At 47.6% G+C, this 12,532-nt stretch overlaps 1 protein-coding gene across 1 annotated transcript in view; it reads left to right on the top strand.

The window, feature by feature from the left end:
• The first annotated feature begins 315 nt into the window (after positions 1-315).
• Positions 316-12,532, top strand: part of LOC137439982 (uncharacterized) — a 67,837-nt gene continuing 55,620 nt past the window's right edge. The window contains exon 1 of the mRNA XM_068136306.2: positions 316-407. Coding sequence (XP_067992407.2) covers positions 362-407 — 46 coding nt within the window. The 5' untranslated portion in view covers positions 316-361. The remainder of the gene's footprint in view (positions 408-12,532) is intronic.

Raw genomic sequence — 12,532 nt, forward strand, 5'->3', positions numbered from 1 at the left:
GTACCAGGCCCTCACCTAATATCATGGATCCGTACCTGGCCCTCACTAATATCATGGATCCGTACCTGGCCCTCACCTGATATCATGGATCCGAACCAGGCCCTCACCTAATATCATGGATCCGTACCTGGCCCTCACCTAATATCATGGATCCGTACCTGGCCCTCACCTAATATCATGGATCCGTACCTGGTCCTCACCTGATATCATGGATCCGTACCTGGCCCCAGCTCATCACATTTTTGCGTCCATTGTAAAAAAAAATGCAAATGAAAAGCAATGAGGAAGAAGAAGTCGCTCTCAGGTGCCGCCCTTCACCTGTTCGACCAGTTCTGGCACAGGTGGAGGGGCGGAGGTCGTGATGGCGACTGCTTTGAGGCTCGCCGTTTACCTGCTACTTCTTGCAGGTGAGCTTTGTCCCACGAAAAGGTCGGTGTCGTTCGTTTACTCATTCATAAGAGTTAATAATGTTCGAGTGTTAGTTTGTGAAAACCCAGGTGGACGATTGAAGGGGGAGGGGGAGAGTTCCGTTCACGATGATTTCAACACCGAGAGTGGAAGGTTCCGTACCTGCACGTAATACACCAAGGTGGGGTTAGGGGAAATGGGTTGGGGGGGAGGGGGTAACATACTCTGGTTTAATTACACGGTCGGGAGGAGGATTGGAGGGTTAAGGGGAGGATAGGGGGAGGGGTGAGGGGAAGGGGAAGGAAAGGGGGAGGGGGAGGGGAAGGGGGAGGGTATGATCGGAGGTTATGATGGGAGGGGTGAGCGAGAGGATGGTGGGAGACGTGGCTATGTTTTGACTGTTGATCGGAACATTTCCTTCCTTGTTCCCTCCCCCTCTCTCAATTCTCCATTTCATTCCAATATTTCACTTCACTCAACTCTAATCCCACTCCACTGTTATCCAATTCACTAAACTCTATAATCCAATTCACTCCACTCTGTAATCCAATTCACTCCACTCTGTAATCCAATTCACTCCACTCTGTAATCCAATTCACTCCACTCTGTAATCCAATTCACTCCACTCTGTAATCCAATTCACTCCACTCTGTAATCCAATTCACTCCACGCTGTAATCCAATTCACTCCACTCTGTAATCCAATTCACTCCACTCTGTTATCCAATTCACTCCACTCTGTAAACCAATTCACTCCACTCTGTTATCCAATTCACTCCATTCTGTTATCCAATTCACTCCACTCTGTAATCCAATTCACTCCACTCTGTAATCCAATTCACTCCACTCTGTAATCCTATTCCACTCTTATCCAATTCACTCCACTCTGTAATCCTACTCCACTCTTATCAAATTCACTCCACTCTGTAATCTTACTCCACTCTTATCCAATTCACTCCACTCTGTAATCCTACTCCACTCTCATCCAATTCACTCCACTCTCGATTATCCAATTCATTCCACTCTCTATTATCCAGTTCACTCCACTCTCTATTATCCAATTCACTCCACGCTCTATTATCCAATTCACTCCACTCTCTATTATCCAATTCACTCCACTCTCTATTATCCAATTCACTCCACTCTCTATTATCCAATTCACTCCACTCTCTATTACCCAATTCACTCCACTCTATTATCCAATTCACTCCACTCTCTATTATCCAATTCACTGCACTCTCTATTATCCCGTTCACTCCACTCTCTATTATCCAATTCACTGCACTCTCTATTATCCAATTCACTGCACTCTCTATTATCCAATTCACTGCACTCTCTATTATCCAATTCACTGCACTCTCTATTATCCAATTCACTGCACTCTCTATTATCCAATTCACTCCACTCTCTATTATCCAATTCACTCCACTCTCTATTATCCAATTCACTGCACTCTCTATTATCCAATTCACTCCACTCTCTATTATCCAATTCACTGCACTCTCTATTATCCCGTTCACTCCACTCTCTATTATCCAATTCACTCCACTCTCTATTACCCAATTCACTCCACTCTCTATTACCCAATTCACTGCACTCTCTATTATCCAATTCACTCCACTCTCTATTATCCAATTCACTGCACTCTCTATTATCCAATTCACTGCACTCTCTATTATCCCGTTCACTCCACTCTCTATTATCCAATTCACTCCACTCTCTATTATCCAATTCACTCGACTCTCGATTACCCAATTCACTCCACTCTCTATTATCCAATTCACTCCACTCTCTATTATCCAATTCATTCCACTCTCTATTACCCAATTCACTCCACTCTCTATTATCCAATTCACTGCACTCTCTATTATCCAATTCACTGCACTCTCTATTATCCAATTCACTGCACTCTCTATTATCCAATTCACTGCACTCTCTATTATCCAATTCACTCCACTCTCTAATATCCAATTCACTCGACTCTCGATTACCCAATTCACTCCACTCTCTATTATCCAATTCACTCCACTCTCTATTACCCAATTCACTGCACTCTCTATTATCCAATTCACTGCACTCTATTATCCCGTTCACTCCACTCTCTATTATCCAATTCACTGCACTCTCAATTATCCAATTCACTCCACTCTCTATTATCCAATTCACTGCACTCTCTATTATCCAATTCACTCCATTCTCTATTACCCAATTCACTCCACTCTCTATTATCCAATTCACTCCACTCTGTATTACCCAATTCACTCCACTCTATTATCCAATTCACTCCACTCTCTATTATCCAATTCACTCCACTCTCTATTATCCAATTCACTCCACTCTCTATTATCCAATTCACTCCACTCTCTATTACCCAATTCACTCCACTCTCTATTATCCAATTCACTCCACTCTCTATTATCCAATTCACTGCACTCTCTATTATCCCGTTCACTCCACTCTCTATTATCCAATTCACTGCACTCTCTATTATCCAATTCACTCCACTCTCTATTACCCAATTCACTGCACTCTCTATTATCCAATTCACTCCACTCTCTATTATCCAATTCACTGCACTCTCTATTATCCCGTTCACTCCACTCTCTATTATCCAATTCACTGCACTCTCTATTATCCAATTCACTCCACTCTCTATTATCCAATTCACTGCACTCTCTATTATCCCGTTCACTCCACTCTCTATTATCCAATTCACTGCACTCTCTATTATCCAATTCACTCCACTCTCTATTACCCAATTCACTGCACTCTCTATTATCCAATTCACTCCACTCTCTATTATCCCGTTCACTCCACTCTATTATCCAATTCACTGCACTCTCTATTATCCAATTCACTCCACTCTCTATTATTCAATTCACTCCACTCTCTATTATCCAATTCACTGCACTCTCTATTATCCAATTCACTCCACTCTCTATTATCCAATTCACTGCACTCTCTATCATCCCGTTCACTCCACTCTCTATTATCCAATTCACTCCACTCTCTATTATCCAATTCACTCCACTCTCTATTATCCAATTCACTCCACTCTCTATTATCCAATTCACTCCACTCTCTATTATCCAATTCACTCCACTCTCTATTACCCAATTCACTCCACTCTCTATTATCCCGTTCACTCCACTCTCTATTATCCCGTTCACTCCACTCTCTATTATCCAATTCACTCCACTCTCTATTATCCAATTCATTCCACTCTCTATTATCCAATTCACTCCACTCTCTATTATCCAATTCACTGCACTCTCTATTATCCAATTCACTGAACTCTCTATTATCCAATTCACTCCACTCTCTATTATCCAATTCACTCCACTCTCTATTATCCAATTCACTCCACTCTCTATTATCCAATTCACTCCACTCTCTATTATCCAATTCACTCCACTCTCTATTATCCAATTCACTCCACTCTCTATTATCCAATTCACTCCACTCTCTATTATCCCGTTCACTCCACTCTCTATTACCCAATTCACTCCACTCTCTATTATCCAATTTACTCCACTCTCTATTATCCAATTCACTCCACTCTCTATTATCCAATTCACTCCACTCTCTATTACCCAATTCACTCCACTCTCTATTATCCCGTTCACTCCACTCTCTATTATCCCGTTCACTCCACTCTCTATTATCCCGTTCACTCCACTCTCTATTATCCAATTCACTGCACTCTCTATTATCCAATTCACTCCACTCTCTATTATCCAATTCACTCCACTCTCTATTATCCAATTCACTCCACTCTCTATTATCCAATTCACTCCACTCTCTATTATCCCGTTCACTCCACTCTCTATTATCCCGTTCACTCCACTCTCTATTATCCAATTCACTGCACTCTCTATTATCCAATTCACTCCACTCTCTATTATCCAATTCACTCCACTCTCTATTATCCCGTTCACTCCACTCTCTATTATCCAATTCACTCCACTCTCTATTATCCAATTCACTCCACTCTCTATTATCCAATTCACTCCACTCTCTATTATCCAATTCACTCCACTCTCTATTATCCAATTCACTCCACTCTCTATTATCCAATTCACTCCACTCTCTATTATCCCGTTCACTCCACTCTCTATTATCCAATTCACTCCACTCTCTATTATCCAATTCACTCCACTCTCTATTATCCAATTCACTCCACTCTCTATTATCCAATTCACTCCACTCTCTATTATCCAATTCACTCCACTCTCTATTATCCAATTCACTCCACTCTCTATTATCCAATTCACTCCACTCTCTATTATCCCGTTCACTCCACTCTCTATTATCCAATTCACTCCACTCTCTATTATCCCGTTCACTCCACTCTCTATTATCCAATTCACTGCACTCTCTATTATCCAATTCACTCCACTCTCTATTATCCCGTTCACTCCACTCTCTATTATCCAATTCACTCCACTCTCTATTATCCAATTCATTCCACTCTCTATTATCCAATTCACTCCACTCTCTATTATCCAATTCACTGCACTCTCTATTATCCAATTCACTGCACTCTCTATTATCCAATTCACTCCACTCTCTATTATCCAATTCACTCCACTCTCTATTATCCAATTCACTCCACTCTCTATTATCCAATTCACTCCACTCTCTATTATCCAATTCACTCCACTCTCTATTATCCAATTCACTCCACTCTCTATTATCCAATTCACTCCACTCTCTATTATCCCGTTCACTCCACTCTCTATTACCCAATTCACTCCACTCTCTATTATCCAATTTACTCCACTCTCTATTATCCAATTCACTCCACTCTCTATTATCCAATTCACTCCACTCTCTATTACCCAATTCACTCCACTCTCTATTATCCCGTTCACTCCACTCTCTATTATCCCGTTCACTCCACTCTCTATTATCCCATTCACTCCACTCTCTATTATCCAATTCACTCCACTCTCTATTATCCAATTCACTGCACTCTCTATTATCCAATTCACTCCACTCTCTATTATCCAATTCACTCCACTCTCTATTATCCAATTCACTCCACTCTCTATTATCCAATTCACTCCACTCTCTATTATCCCGTTCACTCCACTCTCTATTATCCCGTTCACTCCACTCTCTATTATCCAATTCACTGCACTCTCTATTATCCAATTCACTCCACTCTCTATTATCCAATTCACTCCACTCTCTATTATCCCGTTCACTCCACTCTCTATTATCCAATTCACTGCACTCTCTATTATCCAATTCACTCCACTCTCTATTATCCAATTCACTCCACTCTCTATTATCCAATTCACTCCACTCTCTATTATCCAATTCACTCCACTCTCTATTATCCAATTCACTCCACTCTCTATTATCCAATTCACTCCACTCTCTATTATCCAATTCACTCCACTCTCTATTATCCAATTCACTCCACTCTCTATTATCCAATTCATTCCACTCTCTATTATCCAATTCACTGCACTCTCTATTACCCAATTCACTCCACTCTTTATTATCCAATTCACTCCACTCTCTATTATCCAATTCACTCCACTCTCTATTATCCAATTCACTCCACTCTCTATTACCCAATTCACTCCACTCTCTATTATCCCGTTCACTCCACTCTCTATTATCCCGTTCACTCCACTCTCTATTATCCAATTCACTGCACTATCTATTATCCCGTTCACTCCACTCTCTATTATCCCGTTCACTTCACTCTCTATTATCCCGTTCACTCCACTCTCTATTATCCCGTTCACTCCACTCTCTATTATCCAATTCACTGCACTCTCTATTATCCAATTCACTCCACTCTCTATTATCCCGTTCACTCCACTCTCTATTATCCAATTCACTGCACTCTCTATTATCCAATTCACTCCACTCTCTATTATCCAATTCACTCCACTCTCTATTATCCCGTTCACTCCACTCTCTATTATCCAATTCACTCCACTCTCTATTATCCCGTTCACTCCACTCTCTATTATCCAATTCACTGCACTCTCTATTATCCAATTCACTCCACTCTCTATTATCCCGTTCACTCCACTCTCTATTATCCAATTCACTGCACTCTCTATTATCCAATTCACTCCACTCTCTATTATCCAATTCACTCCACTCTCTATTATCCAGTTCACTCCACTCTCTATTATCCCGTTCACTCCACTCTCTATTATCCCGTTCACTCCACTCTCTCTCTCACTCTTTGTGCCTCTTCACTCCATGCTTTATCCTTCACCGCACTCTTGTTGTGGAAGTACAGCTCTGACATATGCTAATAAGGGACCGATGACGCGTTCCTGTGACGTATGTATAATAAAGTGGGTCCATCTGCTCAGCGCTTACTGAACGCGTGTGTCTCAATCATTCCCGGCATTCGACTGCTGTTACAACTCTCTGTTATCCTTCACTTCACTGCATTCTCTCTTATCCCCCACAATAACAAGAAATAATCGAATAGTAGTAAGTTGTTACCCAACTTGGATACTGGTTGGTTTAAGTTTTAGGTAATATTGTGGTGCTGCGCACACACGACTCGATTACCAGGGAGGTAGGCCACAACGCGTTGGTATAACAAAGAGTCTTTATTCAAAGCTCGTACTTCAGCACTGGGCGGGCTCGAGGTTAGAGCCCGCATATATGTCCCGAGGCCACGCCTAGTCCCCGGGCGTGGCCGATCGGTCGAAAGGCGGGGCATGTGCTTTCGTTCCCCGCCTGGACGCTCGCGCCACCCACTGGTGCGCGGAATTATTGCCCCTTGTGCCCGCCACACGCGCCCCCCCATAATTCCCGCGCACCTGAAGGGTGAGTTTGCGGGGAAGCCGGATGACCCGGCCGAAACGCCCCCTGGCGATGGGTGCCGGGCTGGGGGGCGGTGGGACGGCGGGGCTGGGGGGTGCCGGGGGTCCGACCGCCGGGGGGCGGCCTCGACGCGGAGGCACAGCTGCTTGCGGGGGGTGGGCCGGATCGAGGTGGGCCGGCTTGAGGCAGTCCACGGAGATGCGATCCGGGGCACCCGCCGATGTCGATGGTGAAATATTTGTCCCCGGTCTCCAGCACGCGGAAGGGTCCGTCGTACGGGGGCCGTAGCGGTGCCCGGTGGGCGTCGTGCCGGACGAAGACGTACTTCGCCGTGCGAAGCTCCGGGGTGACGTGGGAAGGCGGGCAACCGTGGTGTGCCGTCGGCACTGGGGCGAACCTCCGGGCGGTCTCCTGAAGGGCGGAGCGCTGTTGCGCAGCGGACCAAGGAGCCATGGAGTCGGGGATAAATTCACCCGGTACCCGCAGTGGTTGCCCGAAGACCAGCTCCGCCGAGGACGCGCGCAGGTCGTCCTTGGGCGCCGTCCTGAGGCCCAGCAGGACCCAGGGATGTCTGTCGACCCAGCCGCCGTCGCGGAGGCTGGCCCGGAGCGCGGCCTTCATTGAGCGATGAAAGCGCTCACACAGGCCATTGGCCTGGGGGTGGTAGGCCGTGGTGTGGTGTAGTTTCACCCCGAGCCCTTGCGCCACCGTGGCCCAGAGCTCCGAGGTGAACTGGGGGCCGCGGTCGGACGAGATGTCCGAGGGGCCACCGAACCGGGCAACCCAAGTGGCAATGAAGGCTTGCGCCACGTCAGCCGCAGACGTCGCCGCCAATGGGACGGCCTCCGGCCACCGTGTGGTGCGGTCCGCCATGGTGAGGAGGTGGGTGAACCCCCGCGAGGGGGGCAGAGGTCCCACCAAGTCGACGTGCACGTGGTCGAACCGACGCTCCGCCACCGCAAACGGGGCCAACGGGGCACGTCCTGGCCCAGTCGCGGACGTCCTTCCGGAGGCCATGCCAGACGAACTTCGCCGCGACGAGCTTCTGGGATGCCTTCATGCCCGGGTGGGACAGGCCGTGGATGGCGTCGAAAACTGGGTGCCGCCAGCCAGCGGGCACGATGGGGCGAGGCCGGCCGAGGGAGACGTCGCATAGGAGGGCCGCGCCCGCAGCGTCGAACGGCACCTCGGTGACGCGGAGGCCCGTGATGGCGGTCCGCAAGGCCTGGACGCCGGCGTCGGCGGTCTGGTCCTCCGCCATCCGGGTATAGTCAACCCCGAGGTGGACCGCGTGCACGACGGACCGGGAAAGGCAATCCGCCACCGTGTTGTCTTTAACCGCCACGTGACGGATGTCCGTCGTGTACTCGGACACGGCAGAGAGGTGACGCTGCTGCCGTGCCGACCATGGCTCGGCGACCTTGGCCATCGCGAACACAAGGGGCTTGTAGTCGACGAAAGCCGTGAACGGGCAGCCCTCCAGCAGATGGCGGAAGTGTCGGACCGCCAGGTGGAGCCCGAGCAGCTCGCGGTCGAAGGTGCTATAGCAGCGTTCGTGCGGGCGAAGCTGCCGGCTAAAAAACGCCAGCGGTTGCCAAGCACCACGCACCCACTGCTCGTGCACCGCGCCCACCGCGTAGTCCGACGCGTCGGTGGTGAGGGCGATCGGTGCATCGGACGCCGGGTGCGCCAGCATGGTGGTGTCGGCCAGGGCCAGCTTTGCACCCGCAAACGCCACGGCCATCGGCTGCGACCAGGCGATGTCACCTTTGCCCGGCTTGCCCCGGAGGGCCTCGAGCAAGAGGCGGAGGAGCTGGGCAACGTGGGGCACGAAGCGGTGGTAAAAATTTACCATGCCCAGGAACTCATGGAGCCCCTTGATCATGCGGGGCCACGGGAAATCCCTGACCGCCTCCACCTTGGCCGGTAAAGGGACGGCCCCGTGCCTGGTGATGCGGTGCCCCAAGAAGTCGATGGTGGCGACGCCGAAACGGCACTTGGCGGGGTTGATGATTAGGCCATGCTGGCCCAGGCGTTCGAAAAGCGTGCGGAGGTGGAGCAGGTGCTCCTCCTGGGACGCACTCGCGACTAGGATGTCGTCCAGGTAGACAAAGAGGAAAGGTAAGTCGCGCAAGACGCTGTCCATAAGCCGTTGGAACGCCTGGGCCGCATTCTTCAACCCGAAAGGCATTCTCAGGAACTCGAAGAGGCCGAAAGGGGTGATGACGGCCGTCTTTGGGACATCGTCCGGTTGGACGGGGACCTGATGGTAGCCCCGGATGAGGTCCACCTTGGAAAACACGGTCGTGTTTGCCAACCGGGCGGAAAAGGCCTGGATATGCGGGACCGGGTAGCGGTCGGGGGTGGTGGCATCATTGAGCCGGCGGTAGTCCCCGCATGGCCGCCATCCTCCGCCGGGCTTTGGCACAATGTGCAGAGGAGAAGCCCAAGCGCTGTTGGAGCGCCGTACGATCCCAGCAGCTCCAGCGTGGCGAACTCCGTTTTCGCCACGGCGAGCTTCGTGGGTTCGAGTCGGCGTGCCCGGGCATAGACCGCCGGCCCGACCGTGGGTATATGGTGCTCCACCCAGGGCCGGCGCCAGGCTATTTTGCGCCCTAGGCAAGGCCAGATACGTGAATCCCCCCCCCCCCCCCAAAAAATTTTTTTGCCAACTTCGATTTTTAAAAAACAGATGTTTTGTAGAAAAAATTAAAAGCAGAAATCTTGAAACTGCTAAAAAAAAAAAATATTGCAAGAATAAGTACCGTAAGATGCCAACAGCACCAATATTAAAGGCGCAATATCTATTAATATGGTAGTGGCCCTGTTAGGGTTGGGCTTTTCACTTAAAATGGGCTTTCACTGAAAAAAATATGACACTACATGTGGTTTGCAATGCAAAATAAAGAAAGTGGTCCCTTTATGAGTGTGTGAATGGAAATTACAGATAAACAAAACAGTTTTTGGTTTGAGCAATAAGTTTTAGATATGCAAAATCAAAATTTTAAATAAATCAATCTTTGATTTTTATCTTTCGCAAATACAAAAGAAAATATTTTGGCACACAAATCATTTTGAACTAAAGGGCAATCGGTATAATGCATACCTCAGCCATTGGCAACACAACATTCAAACCTTTTACTTCACACACCTTTAAGTATACTAGGGCATGCCCGTACTATATATAAGCTAGGACGTGCCCGTACGTGGGTGCCCGTTCCTTGCCAAAAAAAAAAAAAAAAAAATTTGTGTAGGGGTGTGTGTGTGTAAACATCCTAGGGCGTGCCCGTACGTGGGTGCAAAAAAACATGCGTGCAAACAACAACAACAAAAAAAAAACTTTGAAACCACGTGGCAGTAACGACCACAGAACCCCCCCCCCCTCTATTTACATGAATGGTTTGGTCCATTCGCAACGACCACAGAACCCCCCCCTCTATTTACATGCAATGGTTTGGTCCATTCGCAACGCCAAAGCGAACGGCGAACGGCTAAATCGCCATAGCTCGGTAAGTACTTGTCCGATTAATTTCAAACCTTGAAAAGGCACATCCTCGGGTCCCCAGCAATATACCTGGCAAGTTGCAAGTATATCGGACCCGTGGTTGTCGAGAAACAGCGGTCACAGACAAACAAACAAACGTACAAACAAACAAACACACAGAGATTACTGGAATTATAGATAGACTAGGGCATGCCCGTACTAATATATAAGCTAGGACGTGCCCGTACGTGGGTGCCCGTTCCTTGCCAAAAAAAAAAAAAAAAAAAAATTTGTGTAGGGGTGTGTGTGTGTAAACATCCTAGGGCGTGCCCGTACGTGGGTGCAAAAAAACATGCGTGCAAACACAACAACAAAAAAAAACTTTGAAACCACGTGGCAGTAACGACCACAGAACCCCCCTCCCTCTATTTACATGAATGGTTTGGTCCATTCGCAACGACCACAGAACCCCCCCCCCTCTATTTACATGAATGGTTTGGTCCATTCGCAAAGCCAAAGCGAACGACCACAGAACCCCCCCCTCTATTTACATGAATGGTTTGGTCCATTCGCAAAGCCAAAGCGAACGACCACAGAACACCCCCCCCCCCCCCCTCTATTTACATGAATGGTTTGGTCCATTCGCAAAGCCAAAGCGAACGGCGAACGGCTAAATCGCCATAGCTCGGTAAGTACTTGTCCGATTAATTTAAAACCTTGAAAAGGCACATCCTCGGGTCCCCAGCAATATACCTGGCAAGTTTCAAGTATATCGGACCGGTAGTTGTCGAGAAACAGCGGTCACAGACAAACAAACAAACGTACAAACGTACAAACGTACAGAGATTACTGGAATTATAGATAGACTAGGGCATTGCCCGTACTATATCTATATCTAAAATTATATCCCCCCCCTCTATTTACATGAAATGGTTTGGTCCAAAGCGAACGGCTTGCGAGTACGGTGACAATCCCCCCCCTCTATTTACATGCAATGGTTTGGTCCAAAGCGAACGGCTTGCGAGTGGTGACAATCCCCCCCCCCCTCTATTTACATGAAATGGTTTGGTCCAAAGCGAACGGCTTGCGAGTGGTGACAATCCCCCCCCCTCTATTTACATGCAATGGTTTGGTCCAAAGCGAACGGCTTCCGGAGTTTGGTAAAGAAATCGCCATCGCGTGCACAAACGCGCAGGAAAGCGAATGAATCGCAAATTCGTTTTTATTAGTTTTAAAACATAGTTTAACGCCAACATAGTTTGCAAACGTGAAATAAATGCATACGCTCTCAAATGTGCCATCCGAGGCAGAGTGTGCCCGCCACGTTCGGCACACGCGATCGTTCGCTGCTCTCTGATTGGTTGAATCGTTTTTTGGACATAGCTCGGTAAGTAATTGTCCGATTAATATGAAACCTTGAAAAGGCACATCCTCGGGTCCCCAGCAATATACCTGGCAAGTTTCAAGTATATCGGACCGGTAGTTGTCGAGAAACAGCGGTCACAGACAAACAAACAAACGTACAGACGTACAGAGATTACTGGAATTATAGATAGATATACCATTTAAGGATACTTGGCGTAACCAACCCGTCATGTCACCACAATATTTCGCTTAGTCAGACAGAGAAACAAACGAAAAAACAGACAGAGTTAAAAACGTCTCATAAAAGTTTCAATTTCAGACATCAAATTCTCACTTTGCGTGCCTTCCCCTTTGCAAATTTTGTCACAAATTCAACCAGATCAGGTGCTGATGCCTGGGCATGTTCAATTGATATAGGTGCCAAGCCAACTAGTCTCTTTTCCAACATTGTAGAGCATATGTAAGT

Source organism: Myxine glutinosa, chromosome 14 (assembly GCF_964187855.1).
Source record: "Myxine glutinosa chromosome 14, kmMyxGlut1.1, whole genome shotgun sequence".
Classification (NCBI taxonomy): Eukaryota; Metazoa; Chordata; class Myxini; order Myxiniformes; family Myxinidae; genus Myxine; species Myxine glutinosa.